The following is a 26085-nucleotide window of genomic DNA, read 5'->3' as shown; positions in this document are numbered from 1 at the left end:
TGAAAACCTTAATTGATCAATTAACGAAAAACGAATTTCCACTAACTCACTAGTGACAATTTTACAGTACAATTTTAATTCAAGCTATTACGAGGTTTTTATATAGTATAATCAGTTCGAAAACTGCATTCTTGCCTTGTTAACCTAAATTAAAACAAATTTTAGCAAATATTAACTAATAAATGCGGAAATTTTGCTGGCGTTGGTTTTAATAATTGATTCCGAAACAATTTCGTATATTGCCAAAATTTTCATTACCTAATGGGTATATTGCGTTTTTTCAATTTCTTAAAACCATAACCTAATTATTTGCAACACAAAAAATTACATCAATGTTTCTTTCATATTTGGTAACCTGTCTAGTTAAAAACGTTTCAATTGTTTTCAATTGAATTTGAAAGAAAACTTTTGTAAAAGTACAGATATGTAAAATTGGTTAAATTTAAATTAAGTGGTTTGTTAAAAACATTTAAACAAATTTGAAATATCCGCAAATTTACTAGCAAAATTAACCTATTGCATATCAAAATATACAAGAATGTTTGCTATATACAGAGAGATGCTAAACTAGATCATAAAACAGTACTGCACTTAAGCAGATCTACAATAGCTCAAAGCGGCTCTATCAAGCAATCAAGGAACTGCTTTTAAAATTTGTATACCAAATGGACTTGGACAGACCTTAAGTTAGAAACAATCAAAGAACGACTTTAAGTTCTTAAGAAGACATGAGCAAACCTGAAAGTTGTCGGTTTAGACTAGCAGGTTTTAAGTACTAACTTAACTTTATTTAATAATTACAGCAAATAAAGTAAGAAAAACCAATAAATATTCTTTCTTGTGTATGTGTAATCTCTTGTAAGCTGTAAGGTTAGCTTTGTGGCTTCTCTTTCTGTGTTTAAAAACAGAAAATAAGATGAATTTACCGATTAAAGTGCTGCTGTTTGGGTGTAAATAGTGTAAACAAACTTGAAAGCAAAAAATGGCACTTTCATTTATTAAGAAGTAGAAACCACAAAATTTGCACAAGTGTTTTTATGTTAATGTGTAGCTTCTTGTTGTAACAACACTTAGTTTAACAAAATAATGTAATAACAGCAGGTAACCGATTGCTTCCTCAATCGAACTGGGACTAGCCTAAATCAAACGAGGATTTAAAACAAAACTAAATGATGAAAACTTGAAACATGAAAATAATCTAAACATGCTTCCGGTGAATACAATTCCAAGCAATGTCAAGGCTACAAGCTTAACAGCATTTGCGATCAAGCAATGGCTTTGTGTCGGCATTTTTGAGCTGCAAACAAAGTTAGTATTGTTAGTGTTATTATAAGATCTCCGGGCATTGCATTGTGTTCTTATGGCAGCATCTGGAGCAGCTTTACGTTTTAGGCTCACGTTATACAAGATTAGCGAAGAACAGAGTTTTATAGTGTAGTATTGTGTTTTGATTTGCATATTAATGCTTGATTTTTCGTTTGATTGGTTTTAGGGCATCAATTATGTTACAAGCAGCCCAGTTAATACATTGTTGAATATTGTCAATATGCAGTTTGGAAATTACATATTTGGTTGCGTGTAATGTTTATGGGCCATAAAGTTTCATGACGTTTCGCACTTGCACAGAGTCAAAGACATTTAAATAAGATTTTATGGATTATTGGCACATACCAATAATATGTGGTAGGTTGATGATCTTTACTTTATTCTAAGTAGAATTTACAGCTTTAAAAATGTGAGATTTGTTGAAATTTATTTATACAATAAGAAATATTTGTAATTTCTGACATCAAATAAACAAAATTTGGCACGTGTTTGGTCCCATCGACTTGGGTTTCTTGAGACCCGAATAGTGGGAAGCGGTCATTGGAAGCTCTCGGAAAATTGGAATAAGCTCAGGAAAATCGCACTTTTTGAGTTTTTGCCAAAATTTGCCCTATATTTTAGCGAAGAGAAGAAATTCTTGGAGAAGAGGTTCTAGGAGGGTCAGGAAACTTTAAAAAAAGTTAACCCAAGATTTTAGTAGGGTTGCCCCATAACCTACTTAAATTAGTCCATTTTAGGCCAATTTTTACCCAGCGTTTTTTCGAGATTTTTTTAAGATAACTTTTAATCGGTAAAAATCGTAAAAGTCCATATTTTTAGTTAAATTTACGTTAGTTTTTGATATTTTAGCGCATTGGTGTCGAGCAATTTTTTTCTATTTAATATGAATCTTCCTTTGTCCTTTTATCTAGTCCAGATACAAAAAATTAAAAAAATGTTGAAATGGGTAAAAATTGGCTTAAAATGGCCTAATTTTAGAAATCGTGGTCGGCTTCATTGACAAAAACACCGGAAATTTCTGCTCACTGTTGAAATATAGAGCAAATTTTGGCAAAAATTCAAAAAGTGCGTTTTTTCCGCTTTTACTGAGCTTTTACAAATTTTCCTAGAGCTCTCAATGGTCGTTTCCCACTATTTGGGACCCAAGAAACCCAAAAAAAACACGTTTTGTCGATGGGACCAAACATGATCCAAATTTTATTACGTAGTGTTATTGATTGATTTTATTGTTAATCAAACGAAGTGATTTACAGTACTTTTTACAGTTTTGAAGAGGAGGGTAAACAGATAAACGTAACCCTGTAAAAAATATAAAACAAAAAATATAAATCAGAATAAAAAATATAATATAATATAAAAAATGTTAAATACAATTCAACTATGCAATATAAACCGTATCACATTTATTTAAATCCGTTTGGTCATAATTATCATAAAAACACTAATTATTACAAAATTTACCTTTAATAATAGATGAATCGGTGGACTGATTGTGGGGGTCCTTTTCTTTTCTTGATTACAAAGACATGATTTAATCCACGGCATTTCGTTATGGACCAATAAATTAGTCTTTAGTTTGCACTTTTTTTTAATTAAATAATTTACACTAAATAGGTATGTTCAAAAAATTTAAAAAAATGATGATTAAGGGGTAATGTCAGGGGGTAACTAAACACTGAAAAAACACAAAACAAAATGGCAAAAGCGGGTGTTGTTAGTAAAGCTGATTTGTCCTTTATTAGTTGTAGTGTTGGCTAAATCATGTCGAATACGACACGTGCGATCCGTGTTTACTGTACGGTCGACATTAGTGCGCTCTGTATTGAGCTTTCGGTTTCCCGGACGCAACTGAATGTTATTTGACATATTATTGGGGCCGGCACCGGCAGTCCGGAACTTGAGACGCAGCCTCCTTCGCACCGCCAACGATGGGACGATTATATGGTAAATCATGGACAAAAGTTAGAAACAATTTTTATAATTATTGGTTTTTTAAGCTCTCCCCTACTGTTTAGCAAGTTACTTAGATTAGAGAACGTATAAGTAGGCAATTGCCAACGGTTGAACAAATACATAATCCTAGGCTTCCGCTACTGTGCGATATGAAATAGACCAATCACAGGCAATTTTCAGCGTGCGATATGAAATAGACCAATCACAGCTGATCTTGAACGTAAACAAAATAATTCTTCTGATTGTCATCCTCACTGACAGTTGGCATCAAAACATTGCATTTTGGCTTATGTTTTGAGACAATGAAAAAGCAGTTGAAGTTTCAGTTAGTGTTCAATTAAAGAATAAAAACATTTACTTTATTATATGATAAAGCAAATGATACAAACTTACAATTTACAATGAATCAAATCCATTCAACACATGCATGGATGTCAGTTGATTGATAATGTAAACACGGAAACGTTACAAACATTGAGTGTTTATTTGTGTGAAATTTGGTAAGTAATTCTATTCCATTCTTTCGGCGTCGTGCTCAACTTTTTGTCCTCGTGCGATAGGGACATCTTATTCACCCTTGTTGTACAATATACTATTTTGCCATAATTGTGTGCTACTAGGGTTATTATCAATTTTATGATCCCTTCTAGGAAAATAAGTATGCCTTTACTGAAATATTTGAAACTGATTATTGGATATTTTTCATTTTGGAAATAAAGGATCAAAAAATCCTATATGATTGACAATTCAAATTACAAACAAAAATAATTATCTATACACTAACTACTACGAATCCACACTCGCCTTCCTCAATGTCACACATTAAGGACGTATCATCAGCATTTTCTTCTTGGACTTCTCTTTACACAATACAATTTTTATTTAGGGTCATTTTTAGTATTCTTTACAGGGGGGTACAGGGATAACCACCACTTTTCAATATATTACAACGTGCACCAAAATCTGAATCTCTCTTAGAAGTTAGCACATTCCAGTTTTCTGAAAACACAACATTCGTATATTTATGCCAAACAAGTGGTCCACCTTCTTGTAACACCACGTAACCATACTATTAGGCCAGTCATCATCTGTAACCCAATCCAAAGCCTTATTAGTGACCGAAGATGACATCAAAAGTAATCTTTGGCCTACGAATTTTGGTATTTTTGTGTTTGAACCGCCGCTTTGAACACACACAAGTTGGGGGCGGGCAAGTCGGTTCGCAGCCTTTAATGACTTCGGGTTCGATGGGCGCAGGCTACCATCAATGACCATGCAGCTGTCCATTGTTAAAGCTACAATCGTTTTGTTGTGTTTACATTCTGTGCATTGACCTTGGAAAGGTTTTATTATTGTCAAGAGAACATGATCGGTACAGTGGAACGTGATGCATTTTACTTAACCATTTAAAGAAAAAAACATAAATTTTGCGCCAAAAAGGCAGGAAACAAGTATGTTTTGTTGGTTCCTTAAACTTGCACAGAAGTGCCACCATAAAATTATTACATACAGGAAGTTAATCATTTTTTGTTTAAATCACGAAGTGTAATTAGTAATAACCAGATATTATAGTACCGGAAGTAACAGCACTGTAATCATTAGATTGTTTGCGCTTATTTATAGTTAATTTGTTATGCAATTTTTCTACACCGCCTTTAAAAAAATTAGAATTGTGTCTATTTGGCATAATATGGATATATTCTCAACTGTTAGACTTGAACTTTACTAAAGCTAACTTTCTGAGGCTAATGCTTTATTAATTCTGCAATGTTGATATTGTCACGATCTAATTTTTAGTCGTAACGCGGGGACGTGTAGGCTGGGGTCGTAGTCAAGTTAAACTCAAAGATTGGATAACAAAAACAACAACGTTTATTCATAGAGAAACTAATAAAGAAAGATTAAATGAAAACTGAATTTATAAAAAGCATTGTCAGACATAAGTTGGTTTAATTCAAATTATAAGGTTTGTACTTACATGATAATTAATTCACAAACCATTTTGGACGAGGGTAAGTGTCAAGGTAGAGTTCCCTTAACTTTCGCGACCGAACCGTTTAGTTTCGCGGATAATTTCTAACTCCTTTCTTTCCCAATTTCTCGGCTATTTATTGTAAGGTATTGCGATCCCTTAGTCAGTTCAATTTCTTAATTGCTTGTCTAAGCACTTGGATCATTGTCCGAACAATTGAAGAAGTAGCAGTAAGAAATAGCATGAAAGCATAGCTGAAGTGCAGAATACTACTTGAAGTAAAATAGTAAGTATTTTTGCTACTTTAAGTTACTTAAGATAAAATGGTCTAAATTTTAAATTTCTGTCACACAAAATCAGTGTGACTTTGGCTGAATGCATTTTATATCTTCAGCAGTACAATTTTTGAACATTTGGTTGTCTACTTCTGACTTAATTTTAGTGTATTTTTAAGTATGACAACTGTCAAAATCCTCTCCATGAAGCTGTAAAACCACAAACCAAACACTCTTGCGTTGAATGAACACTCACGTGACTTTAAAAAAAAGGAATTTCAAGCTTTTGGATCTTCAAAATTTGGAAAAGCAATCAGGTAACCTGAGAAAGTCATTTTTTTTATTGACAAGGGTCAAAATGTCAAATTGTAAAATCAGATATGCTACTTAATTAATCTGACCTAAAAACTGCCACGTGACCAAAAAAAAAATGTCAAGGGTATATTTCATGAAGGTTTATCATTGTCCCAATACCAGGAGCCTTTAACTAAATTTAAAAATGCCACAAATGTGTAGGTAAACATTCAGAAAACATTCTGAGGCAGTTTAAATAATTTAAAGGCATTTTGAGGTATTTCAAGATAATATGAGGCATTTTAGGCACTTTTTTTCTATAATAATTTAGGCCTGGTCATCATGAAGCAAATTTTTTAAATAATAATGAAAATCTTTATTGAAAAATGAAATACAGGGTTACTCAAAAAAGTTATTTGGTTTTAAATGTGTACAAGGTGTCGTACGTGGCAGCCTCTACATTTTACAAGAAAAATGAGAGCAAATTTGGATTTTTCATACCACGAAACCCGTCTTAGCCAAATTTTGTGACAATACATCAATTAAAAAAAACTAAACCCAAATTGAACTTTTGACACTCTGTATCTCCAAAATTATCAACTTTTGGACTGAAGTAAGTTGGGTTATAACGTCATATTTAAGCCTCAAGAATTTCTAGTACAATTTTTTCCGCACCTTTCAGGGACACCCTGTAAATTACAGCACTGTAAGTTAATATTGGATTTCTTATATGCTTAAAGCTGAGTTTTAACAATCACAATGCATCATATTCTTATTGAAAATTCGATTTTTAATATTTCTCTCAAATTTATTACATTTTTTTGTTTCTCTCACACCTTTTCAAAAAAGCCGAGAGGTAAACCGCTGGAGCATTATGGTGTACACACTGTAGGAATTATAGTGAGCATTAAATTAGTATTTGAAAAACTCTTATAGAATTGGGAACGTTTAAATTATTTTATAATATAAATGTTCGTTTCCTCAAAATTGGCCAAGTTGAGTTTAAGGACAGCTTAGCTTAGACAATGTTTGCAATAGTAAGAAATAAGTGAAACTCACTTTAATTTGCTAGTTTATTTACATTTTTAACAATTTGATTTGTTAAAACATCAGAAAGTTTCAGGGAGGAAGTTCTGTCAATCGTAAGACCAAAATAACAAGACATGTGCTAAAAGTTTACATTTATTTCAGAAAATATGGTTTATTAAAAGTGGAACAGTTAATAATATAAACTTCAAATGTCTTACAAATAAATCGAAGCACAACCTCGTTGAACACCAAATATTCCAAAAATAAGTTTTACTTCTACCAAACATTACTTAAATTAGTTTAATTTTGACAGTTTTAACATTTGGCCGACTCGTGTCGCAAACTTCATCTTCGTGAATAATAGCTATCATTATACATGCTCGTTTAATAATATACTATTATCGGCAACCCTATAAGAATAGTTGACATTACTCTTATTTTTAACGTTTAAGAAATAATACCATATTACTGTCCTCTATCCTCTCAGAGCCAAGAAAGTGAAATTTTTTGTTAGTATGTGGTTTGTTCGAAATGTGTAATTCAATAATTCAAAATAAAATAGTATGCTAAACTAGAAGACAATTTTTAGTATTAATAAATAAAATCTTGAAAACAAACATATGTAATTATGATTCATATTAAAACATCAGTGATTGTCATAATGGGTTTTAATTATTATTCACTCCACTAACCTTGACTTACTAAACTTATTACAGAAATAAATCCGGTGATGTAATCTGTATTAAATTATAGTACCACTTGCATTGTTTGTAGAAGTATTGAATTTCGGTATTGGTTTCGATTATGGTAATACTTGCATTCTTGAAAGAAAGAAAAACCGTATATTAACACACAATGGGAAATAAAAAGAGAAATCTCTTATTCACCTGGGTGGTAGCAGTTTGTGAACCAAATTTAGTGAAATAGCTCATATAATCGTCTCTCAATTTACAAATGTTGTGACTCCTTACTGATCAAATAACCAGATGGTGATCGCCATAGTATGAGCGTGTCAAGTTTCCGAGCAAAATTCCAATTGAAACTAAATCTGATTGTAAGTCACAGATTGTGACTACAATACGGACCTATAAATGTCCTAATCATGACTTTTTGATACTTATCTTGAGTACGCTGTGGTGGTCTTGATCGTTTATCAGAAAAGACCGAGGAGGGGCAACGAAACACGAGAAACGAATCAAGAAGCGATCCTATAAAGAGTAAATTGATACTTTGGATACTGTGTATAGTCACACGAAATTGAACCAAATGAGCTATAGTGTATACAGAAAAACTAAACTATAATGTGCTGGTGAACTGACACAGTTTGAAAGAACAGTCAAAAACAAAATCGCCTGTAAAACCCAGTTAGAGTGAGAAAATGACTGTTTTAAGCACATTTTTGGAATCCTCATTTAATTTCCTATCAAATAACCTGAAAAACACTACAAACCAGAATTTATAATTTACTGGTCATTTACCAGTGAAATTTACCCATATTGCAGACTAATAAGTGATCCTTCACCATGTGTCAAGTATTTTAAAGTAAACTGTCCTAGGTGATTCAAAATTCTTAAATCACTTTAAGTGTTTCTTTTTCTACTACTGTCCCCTGTTTAATTGGTATTTGTTGACTATATTTTTGGAACGTCCAGTATTCTACTAAATATGTTAGTAATACCACTTAGAGATTATATATCTCTTTCTTTTGGATTCTTTTAAGAGAGCTTGTATACAGGGTGATGGATTTCACTCCAATGAGTATACACAAAAATAGACTGGGCACATTATTGGCAATATGAATAACATGTGTATTATAGTGCATTTACTAAACATACACATTTTCTAACCAAAGCAAAGATTGTACCAACGGTTCTCGGTTTGTAACAAACATTGTTCAATCAATTACATTGAAACATCGACACTCAAACAACTGAATATAGTTGTAACTAGAACCATTCCCATGAATTCCATGTCTCCGGTTCGGACACGTTTATCGCGGAACGGCTCTTCCTCATTCTCCAATTTTTTATCTTGTCCAACTTGCTACGAAACAAACCAACAACCAATAAATTTCAATACATGCGGCATAAGGCACATTCATTTTGCCAGGTTACAGTAAAGCACGACGATTCTTGGAACTCACAGATTGCATCTCCACTGAAGCTGTATAAATAAGCTTCGAACTGTAGACTTCCAGCTACTGCATGCTGCATGTTCCCATTCAAACTAAAAAATATGAATCGCGTGCTTGCTGAAAAGTACTGTAACTGCTGTGTGATATCGTTCATTGGTTATAAATTTTGATTAGAGACAACATAAATTGGTTGTGCTTTTACAATCGACATGATTTTTTTTTCACTATTTGATACATGTTATAGTAAAATGTATAAGATACATTTTAGGACAGAAATTTCTACTTGTACAATCAATTAATAATACACATCAATTAAAGATGATGATTATTTCCACATCTTGTGGATTACAAATAAAATTCATGGCTGTCTGCCATCACAACAGCAATAAAGTGACAATAAAGTCGTAGAATTAGTTTGAACTTCTTCTTCTTTTACAGCAACTTAAGACTATTATAGAAGTATTTCAAGAATGAATAATATACTCGTACAGGGTGACTCCTGGAATTTAAATAGTCCTCTATAAGTGTCTTAAACCTTTCGTGAACTGTTTTAAATTGCCAGAGGCCTCTAGAACAATTTTTAAAATTCCATAAACCTCTATGCTGAGATCCTTTTAAAAAGTGCCAGTCCTCTACAAGTGTTTTAAATCTTCCCTGAACTGTCCATCGACTTAAAATTTTGCCGTTAGAAGGCGTCAAAGTAAATCGAGTTATTCAGCTCAATTATTTTGATACTCTTTGCTTTTACTTGGAATAACTTGCTTATTTCCTACATTTGTCTACGAACTTTTATACGTCTATGGATAGTCAATGAAACGGGCTTTTCATTGATGCAAAAAGTTGGTTGGTTGGACTTAAAGTTTGGCCGCTAGAGGGCGTTATAGTGAAGCGAGTTATCTATCTCAACCATTCTGACACTCTTTGCTTTATTTTTGAATAATTTGCTTGTTTCCTATACTGGTCTAAGCTTTTGTCGGTTTGATGTCTAGATTCAGTTTCCTTAACCATATTTACGCAATTTTTATCCTTCACACTTTTTCCGTAATTCTACTTTTAGGAGATATTCAACAAAATCTATTTTGGGAACCAGAAACACCATTTTTCTGAGAAAGTGCCTCAAAACTTTGCCTGGGTACAGCTCGGCTGTTTTTTGAGGGACAGCAACGGTAAACCACTCCAAAAATTGAGTTTTTTCTCCTTTTTCAAGTGGTCTGCTCCAAAGTCACCTTGGTGTACAGAATTAGTAAAAAGAGTGAAAGTTGTTAAACTTTGGCCACCCTGTATGCACTTTTGGTCTGAATTTAACGGTTTGAAGTCCAGACTCAGTTTTCTTTACCTATTTTATGTAATTTTCATCCTTCACATCTTTTCCGTACCTCTACTACGTTAGGAGATATTCACAAAATCTATTTTGGAGGCCAGAAACTATATTTTTCTTGAAAATGTGGTCTCTACCTTAAAATTTTGACACTCGTTGCTTTGATCTTGAATAACTAGCTTATTTGGTACACTTTTCTATGACTTTTATATGTCTATTGATAGTCAATGAAACCGGCTTTCCATCGACGTATAAAAGTTGGTTGGTTGGTTTTAAAATTTGGCCGCTAGAGAGCGTTAAAGTGAAGCGAGTAATCCAGCCAACAATTTTGACACTCTTTGTTTAACTTTGAATAACTCGTTTATTTGAAACGGTTTTCGAAGACTTTTATACTTCCATGGGTAATTGCTATTATTATACAGAGTGTGTCCAGGATAAAAAGGGCCACTATGGGGATGTAGAAAACGGTTAGAGATACAGATTTGGTTAAATGGGAGAGAAGTTGAATAATCATGGTCTTAATAAAGTGACATTCAGAAAACATCGAATTCTCTTTCGGTTTTCGAGATATTTTGAAAAAAAGTGATATTTTTGGTTTTACGTTTTATTTGTTTGTAACGTTAGTATTTAAGTGGCATTATCAGTTTTTCATTCCGACGTTTTGTTTTTGCAAAACCATCATCAACTTCATTTTTTGAAATACGATCCTGATGTTTTTATGTGAGATTCTGAAAGCCCTTTTTATTCGGAATTCAATAATGTATGAAACTTAACTTTCATACATTACCAATATTACCATTTTATTTGATCTTTTACAACTGATTTGCCATCGCAATATATGTATTTTTCCTTTGAAGGAAGTAGATATAAAACAGCATTTTCTCTAGAAACAAAGGAGATTTTGCTGATTTTTAAATTCAGTTAAACTCAGGATCATAGAATATGCAACTACAATAAAAACCATAAGATTAGTTTTTACCAGACTTAGGGTTATATGACCTTTCCTGTTTGTTCAATCTTTATGGCTCAGTTCTGTAATAAGATCACAGATGAGCAGGAATTAAACGAAAAAATTGAACAACACACACATTTTTTATTTCAGTATTATCTATACTGTTACAATATTAAAGTATAAAAACCTTACAAATCATGGCACACTTACTAAATAGAAAAAATTACACAATAAACTAATTAAGCAGATTTTACCACTCCAAACGTCTTATCCTTTACGTTATAAATGGTATAATATTCAGACAAAAATGCTCCTCCTAACACCCAAAAGTTGTTGTATTCGTGAGGTACGAAAGCCGAAAGACACACAGTAACGGACATGTACGATAACTGAAAAATGTAATACAATTTAGTTTCAAGATAGATTTTGCAGTTTAATTGTTACCTTAACTGTATAGTTAGGTCCTTTAAGAGTAAAGTTTTTACCCCCAATAGTAAAACCGAGTGTTGGCAGTTTGTTGATTGTGTCACAATTTACCTAAAAATTTTATTAGTTACGTCAATGTTAGCTTACACTAAAAACAGTATTACTGTATATCTGTCCAAATAGAAGGGTTTAGCATTAATTGCATCGTGAATCTGATCAATGTCGTCTTTAGGTCCAAGTATATTATTGGAACTAGTGTCAGTTATAGCCGTACAACCAGCACCTTTGCAAAACGTTATAGGTGTTTCCTTTGTTTTGTTTATGTAAACACTGTAAAAACACTTTTTGTTAAACTTTGGAAAATAGTTTGTGTAACCACTTACGCATCAAGATCAAACTGCCAAAAACTGGAATTTTTTATAGGAAGATAAGTCACCTCGTCATACACTATATTATTGTTCTGATCGCGTACATGATGAATATGTCTTTTTTCTAAGAATCCCATTATAACATTACCACCATGGTTGGACTGTTTATCCCTGGAAATACATATTTATTTCAAGAATAACACTGTTTCTAGAAAAACTCACCTATTTAAGTACACACAAAATATCGGTTCTATGATTTTTTTCTGTTGCAGGAGAGTATAAAAAAAGGGTGTGTAAGAATCCGTTGGCAGAGCTAATCCAAATACTCCATCTACTTTACTAAATAAGTAAGTGTAGGGTACGTCTGTCATTTCCACAAATGAAAAATTAGTCACGTTTGAGTGTGATATCTAAAGGAATAATAAAAATAAGGATAAATCCGGCGTAAAAGAATTAAATTTAAAAATAAAACAAATGTCAAAGCACTTACCGAAATGTTGTCATAAGAAAAGAAACCTTTTAAAGTATATGCACCTTCAGGTGTTTGGTATTTTCTTCCATCTGCTCTATATTCTGATGATTTATCATGGTTATAGCTCTTATGGAACACTACGACAAAGAAATACTGATGTACACAACTTATTTGTTAGTCCAATGTAAACATATTAATTAAGAACATACTCTATCTCAGGAGAAGTGGCAGTGACGACATTCACTGTGCCGTCATATTGAAATTTACTTATGTCTTAGATTAGTTCTCAAGATTTTCTTTGACGTACGGTAAATTTTGACCTTGGAAATATGATTCTGCTGTCAAAATGACACAAAAAACAAAAATAAAAAGTAAATCAATTTTAATGTAAATTACAGGTGAGAAAATTGGAGGAAACTGTCAACACACGTCAAAATTAATAATTTTCAATGAAATAGGTAGGATTTGACAGTGACAACGATTCGTTTTTTTAAATTTGAATTAAAAATAAAGTTATACTTACTGCACCCAGCGTGTTTAAAAGAACTACATCTCGATGAGATAACCCAAGACACTGACCAAGCTGTGTCAAAAGCAACATTCAAAATTTGACCAGGATGACCAACAACAACAGTACCGTAGAATTCGTTCTGTAAAAATTAAGTTAAGTGTCATTTATTAAAAAAACAATGCACGCTTACATCAATGTATCTGTATAAAGGAATGGAATCGTTTGTTCGGTTGCCAGGATGATGTTTTTTGTAAACCCATTCCATGTTAAGTCCGTGTTTTTTCAGCAATGGGGCATTATTCAAGTGTTGTTCAAATGCAGTTTTCTGTCGGTTCAAATGAATCCTGAAAAACACAAAGTACAAATTTATAAAGGTCAAATAATGCACTCCTAAAAGTACTTGTAAGGGTATTTTGATACTTTACTAAATTCAATCAAACATTATTCTGTTTAGTAATAATTCATGTTATCACTTTTGTTACACATTGTATACACTTGCGTAACATCTAATGTATCCATAAAGAAAGCATTATAGTAATATTAAACGATATAAAAGCTAAAAATTCAGTATTTTGCTGACTTATCACACATAATTTGTACAAGTTTGACCTTAAGCTTTTAATTGGATGATTCATCCGACAGAAATTTTTGATAATGGTATTGCTAATATTAGAACCAAATCCAAACCACTGATTAGAGAAAAGTAATTGTAGGAATATGGTATCCACAAGTACTGTACATACATCATGATTCAGTGAAGTTATTGATAAAAGAGCAGTTTTTGAAGTGGATTATAAACATCACTTTTAATTTTAGTTATACAAAGTAATGTTTACTCAAATGTTGTCAATTCTTAAATTTTTCCCAAAAAGTTGCCAAATTTTATTAAAATTTCTATTTTCTTATACTGTGCAAATCCTTTAAGTGTCTTACTTATAATTTTGATGATTTCAAAACAAACAGAATTTTGTTCTTAGATTTTTTTAGAACAAGTCATAAACGGCTAAATTCAACTTATAGACCTATAACATTAAATTATTTACAACTGTATTCTTTAGAGCGTGTTTTTTTACTTTTATAGCTTCATAGAAATATTTGACAGACAGTATTTTGACATATGGTACTAGCTCCAAAGAAAACAGCTTAAAGTCACATCTGTCAAAAACCCTGCTCATAAAGCTGTTGTAAATTTTAACTGATTGTACTAGTTTTAGTCATTTTATAGCTTGAAATATGTTTACAATAGACAGATACACATCACAACTACCCAATTTCTACTCATAGAAGTATAAACAAGCAGTTAGTATGATTAACAACTGTATTAACTATGACAGTGATTTTAATTAGATTTTGTAGTTTTATAAGTTTAAACAATGTTTTATAGTTTGATAGGTTTATGGTTTTGTATTTGACAATTACCAGGATTGTGATAGATTAACGTATATTGACAATAGACAGTAACACGTCAGACTTTCTAACAACTCATGAAACTATTGTATCCTTTTTAAACAAGTTTTGTAGTTTTACAGCTTTATGGAGTGGTATTTGACAGTTTCCACGTTTATGACAGATTGAAATATGATGTCAACACTGCAATCAATATTAAATAATTCTCATCAAACCAATTTAAGTTAGTAATTAGTAATTTACAGGGTGGCAAAACCAATTAACAGAGCATATAGATTTCACCATTATACCTCATATAGTAACCAAAAACATTTGTATATGTAAATGATGGTTTCAGGAGATTTTGTATTGAACGTTGAGACAGAGTACATTGTTTGACAGACGATTCAGTTGGAAAAGTGTTGAAAATAGTAAGAACACTGTAATGGCTAAATTTTAGAAGAGCTATTGAATAATGTGGTAATACAGGGTGTCTCTACAAAATCCTACCACAATTAATCGAGTGGTGATCAACTGTTGAATTATTGCTATACAAATATTCGTCTTTACTTTTGTTAAAACTATAGCATAAGTATTTTATTCTTCAAAAACCTAGGAAACATCAAATTTGGTCTCATATACGAAAAAAACTAAATAATTAAGTAAATATCAATATTTTTAAAACTCAAATATACCTAAAAAATAAGTAGGTATATTAATATTAATTCAACAACTTACGTAAGTCCTTCTTCCTTGTCCTTTTGCTGGATTTCTTCAGCAAAAACACCAGTGTAAATTGCACCAAGTAAACATAGTGACGATATTAAAAAACGTGATCTTAGCATTTTGTTCAATAAAATGAAATCAAATTAATATAGACAAGATTGAAAAGAATGCCTGGCTGTTACCCAAACCAGATCTCGACAAAGAATAAGCAAAAGCGTGAAACAGAAGCGCAAACAGCTTTTTGCCGGTGATTCCCCCTTTTTTGGAAACCAAACTGATGATCAGAGTAGCCAACTGAACAGTCTTAAAGAGTACTAAACTAACCAACAAACAGCGCCAGTACGACCAATTTAAGCCCGGTAAAGCCTGATTTTAAGAGAACGGTATCCACATGGTACTGGGAACAGTGTTGCCATATCAGTTAAACTTGTTACAATTTATTGTTTTATATTCATGTTTTTAATATCATTATACAATCGTTTATTAATCAAGAAATTTGAAATAGTAATACCTCAGTTAAATCATTATAATTGAAGAAAAATTGCAACTTTGTCACAGAGTTTCCTGCTGTTATACAATATTTACTATTTAGATAAGACTGATAATATTTGTTCAGCTGTTTCCAATAACTAACTTAATTTCGTCTGAAAAATGAGCTTATGTTATCACTTTCAATGTAACATAGTTAAGATGTGACATTTGTTGTTTTTTTCCTATTATTTCAATATTTCTACATCGCTAAGAGGTCTCAGAAAAAATATTATCTGATATTTGATATTTCTGTCAGAAGTTGTAATCTTTGCCTCTAATCTCAAATAATACATATTTTCGTAGATCTTAGTGAATTTTACTCAATATAAACATTTTTCCATTTAGGTTGGATCTCTCTGTGAAGTTTCCATTAATAACTTTCAAGTCAAACCTGAATAAAAAGCAATATTTGTTAATGCAAATGTACAATAGTAGAAACTGTTGGAAATGTTGTTCTGTAGAATTGTAAGCATTACAAGTTATATTTTAAAAAATGTATGTTTTTTAAACAAGATTGTTTCATCAATTTCTTCAATGATTTTCTTAGAATGCTAAAGTAGTAGTCAGTATATCACTTCTGTAGCAAAATTTTCCACAAATAAATATAAACAATCATCGCTTTTATGGTGGTCAAGTTTAAATAATCATTTCCCTGATTAATAAACAGAACTTTTGTCACTTTAGTATTAGACACATACCAAGGATACAAAGGATAAAGGAAACAATACAACTTATATATTTAAGTCTTTTTTTATATTTATCAAATATAAATGATACACAAGGTATTAATAACATAAAAATATGGCAAATATGTAAAATTAACTTCTAAAACTTATATAACAAGATTTTTATTGCACCTACCTCTAAAGAACAGAATATCAGAAAAACAACAAAATTTTGATATTGTGTGCATTTTGATGAGTTTTTCTTGTTTTTGACAGTTACACGGTGGTTCAAGAAATGCAAATTACACTCTAATAAGTTGTGGGTACCTATTACGGTGTATGACTATGCTAAATTGTGACAGACTGTAGGTTATTTATATTTTCACTATTATTTTGGCAAATATTAAAGTAAAATGATTGTGAGGTCATTCTATTTTACCTTGATTTTTACCATAGGTAGGAATTTACACAATTCTTTAGCTAGAGAAACAATGATAAAAATACATGCCTGATAGCTTTTTTAGCAAATTAATATATCGAACAAAATCAGGTTACTTTCTACTATTTAGAGGCATCCTCTAGTAGGCAAAAATTTACTTTTCTACAGTTTTACATATTAACTTTCATAGAACGTTACCGTGCTAGGGACAATCGGTTTTTAGGAACTCTTGTCAGCTGCATTAGCTTAGCTGTAATTTTTTTTTCTCAAAAGGCACCCGATTCCCCAACAATACTCCATAAAATGGAAGGCATATTTACACAGAGAGGAACGGAATATTTACAACGATTTAAGTACGAACGTTTATTGTTGGAGAACCGTTATATCTTATTTATAGGAACGACATGTTCCATTTATTTGCATTTCTTATCAACGGAGGCTTTAATCGAAAATAAACAACACAAATGACAAGATCAACTATTAAAATATGTAATATAAAAAATATGGCACACTAACTAAAATCAACATTATCCTGAGTAATTAATCACGGTTTTGGATGTTTATAATGGAGTATTAATGTTTTATAATAATATCAACTAAACTTGGGATACAATACAAACTGTTGTCCAGGATTTTAAGGTTTGTCTTAACTTCATAATTTCTATTATCGGATATTCAAATCACACTAAACTACATTATTTTGTTGAGGTAGGCAGGAAATAGTACTTTCAGGGTACTATCAGACGCTATTATAACCAAACCCTGAGAATAAATAAATATTACAAAACGTTTGCTCAACACTATAATAAACTATATTATTACTGAATGAGCAAAAAAGAAATAATATCAAAAAAATTGTAATTCTAAGGTAAAAGCAGTGTAACAATTCACAAATATAAACCTAACGCATATATCTACATAATTTCCTTTAAACAATAAAATGTGTTATTATGTAATAAAAACCATAAACTGACCCGTGTGTTAGGTTACTGAAAACAGTTTTAGTTCTAAATTCTCTGGCTGTGTTACTGATGCTTACTATTTTAAATATAACTTTTTAAGTGCGAATCTCTAAGAACGCATGTACATACTTGTTGGCAATTAACAATAAATCTACATCTAATAGTTCTTATACAATAATTAACAAACAACCTATTATAGCTATGTGTATAGCTATTATTCAGCGTAGTTCTACTAGTTTAGTGTAAGGTTTCAAATTAACAGCTAAATAAGAAGCAGAATAAAAGTGATAAGTACAATTACTAAATGAAAATTAAGTACAAATTCACTTTAAACATAGGAAGACCTCTGTTAGCACTGAAGAAAAAATAGAATCAGTTAAAATCACAAACGAATTTCTGCATAAAGCAGACATACTTTCTATGTATATACAACCTTAGACGTATACATGGTGTCCGTTTATCAAATTGCTTTTCATGTCTGAGTAAATTAAAAGAAAAATCCTAGATATGAACACCTTTATTACCCATCTAGTGGAAAACCTCAGCTTATTTAAGAAAATCCTAATAGCAGCCCTACATTACTTAAATCCTAGTGACTGATGAATCTGGTTCTGTAAGTAGTGGTTTATGCTTAATGTAAAAAATATACCTGAAATATTATCACTGCCTTTAATTAAAAATATAATATTATAAAACTGACATAATGCGGGTTAAAGGTTTAGTGATACGGACATTTTGTACTTTGGTTTTTGATGATATTATCTTTGTGTACCTGAGTGACGAATAAAATTACTTTTACTATTAATGTATAAATACGATTCTCCGTATACAATAATATTTTATATTATGTATACTAAATATTATATTATTTGATTGTAACATCTACGAATTGCTTTGAACGGAAGCATTATTTAAACATGGAAGCTATAAAGTACTCTATACTGTCTCTTTAAAAATTGCGGGCTCTATTTAAAGTTACATATAAAAATATTATTATCGAGAAGGCAAAAAGGATCATTTGTACCGTTTTACCTGTTATTTAATAATTATTATGTAAGTATGGCAATTTTGCTTTTCTTTGTAGATTTCAAAACTTTACCCGTTTGTCTGTAAACTGTCAATGTATCACACGTATCCTAAAAAACAATATTACTTCAGTACGGATTGTTTTAAATTTTATTGCCTCGTAAACAATTTTTTTTTATATTAGGCAGTTGGTTGAAATGGCTTTTCATGTTTACATCAATGTTGCCAAGTTAAAATAATATTTATTTTCAACCAGGTATGTAATAACGTTATTTCTTATGTGTAAACCAGGTGGAAAGATGAAAGTAGTCACTTTCCACCCGGGTAAATGTCACTTTCCACCCGGGTGAATGTCAATATGCGTTTTGTCATATCTGGGCCACCTCTGCAACAGCTCGCAGCTCAGGATATGATGAGTAACATCTGCGTCTTCAGAAATCTCCTTAGCACTTTAAGAAACGTTTCAGCTCAAAATATTAAAGACGGAATAGCACAATAATGACGTTGTCAAGATTGTAAACAAATCACCAGTGGTTTATTATGGTTGAAGTCATAACTACTCATACACCTATACTACCTTATTGTTAGAGACTATTAGCAATCAATATTTCAACTGAATGATTTATTAAAAGTTCGAATAAAATAGTATACAAACCACGGTAGAAAGTTTAATTTCAAAACATTGAAATCAAACCCTTTCCACCTGAGTATGTAATGTATATGTATCGGTCAAAAATAAACAATTTATAAAAGAAAAGCAAAATTTAGTTTACATTATTATACAGGGTATTATAATATAATAAAAAAAAGGAAATTAATGAATTTTATCAAAACCAACACAGACACAATAAATTTAAATGTCACCTAGACTAATACGAAAGATTCATTTATTAACTATTATAATTGTTTTATATATGTTTAATTTATTAGTTTAAATATTTTACAAAAATCTAAAAACTGAAATTTTCAAATTTTTCGCCCTTCCAATTTTTTCTAGAAAAATTTTGATTTTGATTGTGCAAATAGCTTTAGATCAAAGTTGGTGTATGCTGTCACCAAGTGACAATTAAGCTTTAATGAGGGAGCTGAAAAAGTCAAAAATGACTGAAGACTTTCTAGAGGTTAACTCGGAAATGTCAAATCGACACCGAATTTGAAATTTTCAGATCAAATTAGTGTATGGTGTGAATTTCAGTGATATAGTACCAATATTATGGTACTTTTATGATACTGTAATTCCCGATTTGAACAAACAAATTTTTACTGGAAATGTATCTCGACAAGGTGTAACTTTTTCAAAAAATCTACCATTTTTTGTGAAAAAATAAAAACTAAAATTTTCAAAATGTACAATTAAAGTTTACTAAACTAATTTCGAGACAAATTTTGAATTTTCAATTTAGAGTTTGATTGTGCAAATACTTTTGGATCGATGTTGGAAATATGTGAAAAGTGCTTAAGTGTTTCTTAGAAAACATGTAGAACCCACTTAAAGTGAGAAAATGACAGTTTTAATCACGTTTTTGAAATCCTCATTAAATTTTCTATCGAATATCCTGAAAAAATAATACAAAACTAGGTACAGTCAGGGAGAAAAACGGTGTCAAATTTTGAACTGCCAGAAACAAAGTTTGAAAGGAAAGTCAGGGAAAAAATCGTCTTTAAAAACCACTTGGAATGAGAGAAAATGACAGTTTTAAGTACATTTTTGGAATTCTCATCCTCATTTCCTATCCATTAATATGAAAAAATACTACCAAATGTGGTACAGTCAAGAAGAAAATTGGTGTCAAATTTTAACCTGCCAGAAACAAAGTTTGAAAGGAAAGTCAGGGAAAAAATCGTCTGTAAAAACCACTTGGAATGAGAAAATGACAGTTTTAAGTAAATTTTTGGAATTCTCATCCTCATATCCTATCCATTAATATGAAAAAATACTACCAAATGTGGTACAGTCAAGAAGAAAATTGGTGTCAAATTTTAACCTGCCAGAAACAAAGTTTGAAAGGAAAGTCAGGGAAAAAATCGTCTGTAAAAACCACTTGGAATGAGAAAATGACAGTTTTAAGTAAATTTTTGGAATTCTCATCCTCATATCCTATCCATTAATATGAAAAAATACTACCAAATGTGGTACAGTCAAGAAGAAAATTGGTGTCAAATTTTAACCTACCAGAAACAAAGTTTGAAAGGAAAGTCAGGGAAAAAATCGTCTGTAAAAACCACTTGGAATGAGAAAATGACAGTTTTAAGTAAATTTTTGGAATTCTCATACTCATATCCTATCCATTAATATGAAAAAATACTACCAAATGTGGTACAGTCAAGAAGAAAATTGGTGTCAAATTTTAACCTGCCAGAAACAAAGTTTGAAAGGAAAGTCAGGGAAAAAATCGTCTGTAAAAACCACTTGGAATGAGAAAATGACAGTTTTAAGTAATTTTTTGGAATTCTCATCCTCATTTCCTATCCATTAATATGAAAAAATACTACCAAATGTGGTACAGTCAAGAAGAAAATTGGTGTCAAATTTTAACCTGCCAGAAACAAAGTTTGAAAGGAAAGTCAGGGAAAAAATCGTCTGTAAAAACCACTTGGAATGAGAAAATGACAGTTTTAAGTAATTTTTTGGAATTCTCATCCTCATTTCCTATCCATTAATATGAAAAAATACTACCAAATGTGGTACAGTCAAGAAGAAAATTGGTGTCAAATTTTAACCTGCCAGAAACAAAGTTTGAAAGGAAAGTCAGGGAAAAAATCGTCTGTAAAAACCACTTGGAATAAGAAAATGACAGTTTTAAGTACTTTTTTGGAATTCTCATTAAATTTCCTGTCGAATAATAGTCAATTTTCAAGGTTCAAATGTGTGAATTTGTAGTCAAAAATTCTAGAAAAAAGTGTTTTTCGTGTCTACAAGTCAATTTTCAGTACTAGTCTTTCAATGGTCTGAAAACTGGTTACAAAGACAATTTTTAAGCTTCTCAAGTCAATTTTCAAGGCAAAAGTCTTTTAATTTGTCCGGAAGACAAAGACAATCTAGACTTGTACTTGCCATTTCCCGGACTTGTAACGTTATAGTTATTGATTTTATCCTAAAAATTATATAATTTATTCCACAAATAGAAATTAAAAAAAGATAAATTTCAGTTGTAAAAAATCGCAACTACCAAAAGTAATATTTGTCGTATAACTGAATTAAAAATGTAGTAAACACCTAAAGAAAAATTATTATGTAATTTCATCGTTATGCATTGTCAGGATTTTAAGCTGTATTGTTTTTTTTAAACGTGATGTCAAAAATGTTTATGTAAACATTTGTTTTTGACATATTATAAATAAGCCATTTCCAAACCAATTGCCTAATAGAGAATCACTACTATTATGCCTCATAAAGATCACTCTAAGCTACTAGATGCATCTAAAAACATCAAATTTTTAGGTATATACTTCAGTGTATACATATAATGCACTGCAGAGGTATAAACATGTCTCTTTCTAAATTACCGTATACAGATTTAACCCTTATTATCTTGCACGTGCTCACTATACTAACATATGAGGTAGACGGATGGAATTATACTTTGTCTGTAAAGTGTAAATCCTAATCTAAAACGGGTATAGATTTGGCAAAATCGTTTTAAGACGTTGCCAAAACGTCAACAAAGTAAACAGGAAGCAACAATTTATTCTAACGAGATTAAACTGAGGTAGTTGGGATGGAATTATACACACTATGGCAAGAACTGTGGCGGCTGACTTACTACTTAACCTTATCTTGCTTTTAATCACCGGCTTTAACACTTTCCGGCTCCACTTCTTCGTCACTATAGTCATCATCTTCAGCACCTGATGAATCAGGTTCTTCGTTTTCGCGGTCTCCCCGATCATTCATCATCATTTCGCTGTCTCCACGTCGAATATCGTCGCTACGTTTTATCATCAAATCGTTAGCGCTTTGCATTTGTTGATGCATCTTTTCTAGGAAATGTTGTTGCGTTACTTTGTCCATGCTCATCGCGTTCAGCTGCGCCAGTTTAGCCGCTTGCATAGCTGCCGCAGCTTGTTCGTGGTTCATCATGCCCATCATACTGCTGTTTTCAGTTATAAACTGCAGGTATGTGTCTAGGAGCGCTGAACCTGTCGTATTGGCACCCGAAGCAGGTGGTGCTAAAGGAGCAGGATAAGGTTCTTTGGATAAGTGTTGAAGGGAATCTATGCTCTTTGCAGCCACAGCTGGACCGGAAGCGTTAAACCTGTTGGTTTTAAAGTTGTTCTGGTGACTCAAGGGCGGTGACATAGCGAAATCTAAGCCACCGTACCTTGATTGGGACACGGTAAGGTCTTCGGGATCGTTATCTCCGCATATCGAGCTACCTGCTTCAGAGGCAGCACCTGAATAGGCACTTTTAGCGTCTAACTTTACATCTGATCGTCTGGGACCTGTAGGTGAAGCTCTTGCTCGTAATTCTGCTGGACTGATTTTGACTCCAGCTTTTGCCAGCAACCTAACAAAACAAAGTTTTTTATATAAATGACAAAAATCTGGTTAAATGGAAAGACTCTCTTTCAGACATGCAGAGTTTTCTTTACAATTTGTTGGTCAAAAATGTTACATTTTATCAAGTTTGCTTTTTTGTATGCAACTCTTCAAAGTAAACGTTACCTGCTAGCTAATTCCGGATCAAACGGAGCTGGCATTGGCAGAACTGGCAAGTCTTTCGTACTAATACCTCTATGTTGTCGTGACATGTGTGAATGTAAAGAGTTTCGGGATTTAGCAACCGTTCCACATAAAACGCATCTATATCCAGGACATATCGTGTGTTTGTCTTCTAAATGGGTCCGTAAAGTGTGCGCTGATCTGTAGATTTTTCCGCATTTCGGACATGGACGGGGATCTGTTGCTCGTACTCGCATCATGTCCAATGATCGTCTTGATACTAAAACAAAAAAAAACGCAAATTAACCACCTCGTAGTATTGAGATATTTGTGTGCAATTTACTGATACCACAAGGCTACAGGAATAATAAAAATCTACGTCAATGTTGAATTTATATTGTAATCGAAGATATTTACAAACTTAAGGAATGAAACATTTATTGTAAGAATGTTAAACTATTTATATTTTGTAAATAAAGTATAAAAAAATCAGATTTGTGCTTTTGTGTGTAACAGGATTCTACTTGAAATTCAATATGCACAAGTTGTTCGAAACCGTTCGTTTTTGTTTATTCTTTGCTATATCTAAAGAGTTTTTCAAAGTTTCGTCACAAGAAGAAGGTTTACAACATTTCCAACAGAGCATCGATTCTCACTGTTATAATAGAGACCATAGTCACCTCCAAATTCACGACACTTAAAACTTACAAGGTTACAAGTATAACGAGATATGACTTTGAAGACATGCTCTGTCTGTTAACTCAAGGACAAAATCACTGGTAAAACCCACTTGGAGTGAGAAAATGACTGTTTTAAGCACATTTTTGGAATTCTCATTAAACTTCCTATTAAATAACGTGAAAAAATCACTACAAAATTTGGTACAGTCAGGAAGAAAAGCGGTGTCAAAGTTAAAATATCTAGAAACACAGTTTGAAAGAACAGTCAAGAACAAAATCGCTGGTAAAGCCCACTTGGAGTGAGAAAATGACTGTTTTCAGCACATTTTTGAAATTCTCATTAAATTTCCTACTCGATAGTCTAAAAAACACTACAAAATTTGGTACAGGCAGGGATAAAAGTTTAAACTACCAGAAAAACAGTTTGAAAAAACAGTCTAGGACAAAATCACTGGTAAAACCCAGTTGGAGTGAGAAAATGACTGTTTTAAGCACATTTCCGAGATTCTCATTAAATTTACTATTCGATAGCATGAAAAGAGTAAAAACAGTGAGTCAAATTTGTAATGAAAGTTGCATAAGGTTTCTAAATATCAAGTTGCAGTTTCTATTTTAGTTTGGATTAAACATCCATAATGTTAGATCAGTTTTTAAAACCATAATAGTTACTAAATAATGTAAACTTCCTGAGTTCAGAAAAGGATTTTTACAAAAATTTGGATTTTATTACAGTCAATAGATGTTGATTCAACTATTAATCAAATTGGTTAGAATGAGCATCCATAAAAACAGTTAAAACTTAAAACACCAACTACATATTAATAAATACTGTATATTACAAGTTTGCAATTTTCATTTCTGATGGATCCATAAACTGTTTTTACACTAAACCATATAGAAACGTCTAGGGAACTCCAAACCATATTTTTTAGTTTCATTTGAGTGACTATGGATAACCATGAGTTGACCCAGGTAGAATCAGTCACTATAATGTTGAAATTTTTAGTATGTTCAACATAACTATCTTCTAAAAAGAATGTAAAAATAGTGAAGTAGAAAATTCTTACACCTTATAAGCAAGAAGGTTTTTTTTTGTTTTTGGTACTTAATTTAAAACTCATTTACTTATCGCACCATAAGAGTTAATACTGAAATAGACACTCAACGCCAAATGCAACTTATCCGGAGATCATGCTTTAAGAGTACCACACATTTACACAGCCACTAGCATATATCTGGTTGCCTATCTAACGAACGTGCGTGAATCACTTAATATAAGTATTACATGAAACTTTGACAGAAATACACGATTTTATGTTGAACATGTTGACATGTGCATTACTACATTGTCCATTTAATCTGTTTCATAATAGTCCATTCTTCGAAATGTTTCTGTCGCATATGATTTCTCACTGAATTTGGATGAGAAAATAGTCTTCCACAGTTTGGCACCGGACATCGGAGGCTTTCCCTTGGATAGTGCTCATCCAGATGTATTCGTGCTGTTATTAGATTTTCGAGTACTTTATCACATAGTGGGCACTCGTACTTCACGTTATACCGGACGTCGAGCGACGTCGAGCCTTCTTCAAACTTCATTTCGTCCTGATCTTGATGTACTGCATGGCTGAGGCTGGACGTCCTGGCATCTGAAATGCCAAAGGTTTCGCTGCACTTTTAGTTAATTTTATTTCAACATTCAAAATGCTTTTTATTACACAACATGTTACTTATTATAAGTAAATCGTCCGTCCAATCATTTTTGCATCGGCAAGCTAAAACGGTTTTCGTATATGGTGCTGCGTTTGCCATTAGAACAATTCGGGTCGAACCCCTTCACATCAAATCGGAAATAGAAAAAGGGGGAGAGATAATGGCAGTGTCGGAATATCGATATATACGAGCAAGACGAAAACAGACAATGCGAACTGTTTATTATAGCTTAGGCTCTGTGCGCAATTTGAGGATAGAACAAAA

General features: G+C 31.9%; 3 protein-coding genes across 15 annotated transcripts in view; all 3 read right to left on the bottom strand.

Annotated features, from left to right (window-relative positions):
• Positions 1–3176, bottom strand: part of by (focal adhesion protein tensin) — a 151079-nt gene extending 147903 nt beyond the window's left edge. For 5 of the 9 annotated variants that reach the window (XM_081987375.1, XM_081987376.1, XM_081987381.1 and 2 more), the window contains exon 1: positions 2788–3176. In XM_081987375.1, the coding sequence (XP_081843501.1) occupies positions 2788–2871 (84 nt within the window). In that variant the 5' untranslated portion in view covers positions 2872–3176. The remainder of the gene's footprint in view (positions 1–2787) is intronic. The other 4 variants (XM_081987379.1, XM_081987380.1, XM_081987386.1 and 1 more) reach the window with 1 other exon arrangement.
• Positions 3177–11374: 8198 nt separating this feature from the next.
• Positions 11375–15475, bottom strand: LOC145733672 (lysosomal aspartic protease-like). Its single transcript, XM_081986603.1, has 9 exons — positions 15155–15475; positions 13221–13374; positions 13043–13169; positions 12538–12656; positions 12270–12457; positions 12063–12218; positions 11844–12009; positions 11698–11790; positions 11375–11642 (listed from the first exon to the last, which is right to left on the bottom strand). The coding sequence occupies exons 1-9, from the start codon at positions 15259–15261 to the stop codon at positions 11493–11495; spliced, it is 1260 nt and encodes a 419-aa protein (XP_081842729.1). The 5' UTR covers positions 15262–15475; the 3' UTR covers positions 11375–11492.
• Positions 15476–16404: 929 nt separating this feature from the next.
• ab (BTB/POZ-zinc finger protein abrupt) overlaps positions 16405–26085 on the bottom strand; it is a 41282-nt gene continuing 31601 nt past the window's right edge. For 4 of the 5 annotated variants that reach the window (XM_081987427.1, XM_081987425.1, XM_081987426.1 and 1 more), the window contains 2 exons: positions 23432–23708; positions 16405–23273 (listed from right to left, as the gene is read on the bottom strand). In XM_081987427.1, coding sequence (XP_081843553.1) covers positions 22550–23273; positions 23432–23708 — 1001 coding nt within the window. In that variant the 3' untranslated portion in view covers positions 16405–22549. The remainder of the gene's footprint in view (positions 23274–23431; positions 23709–26085) is intronic. The other variant, XM_081987428.1, reaches the window with a different exon arrangement.

Source organism: Ips typographus, linkage group LG9 (genome assembly GCF_016097725.1).
Source record: "Ips typographus isolate SLU linkage group LG9, UJ_Ityp_2.0, whole genome shotgun sequence".
Lineage (NCBI taxonomy): Eukaryota > Metazoa > Arthropoda > Insecta > Coleoptera > Curculionidae > Ips > Ips typographus.
This window is presented reverse-complemented; position numbering and strand designations above follow the sequence as displayed.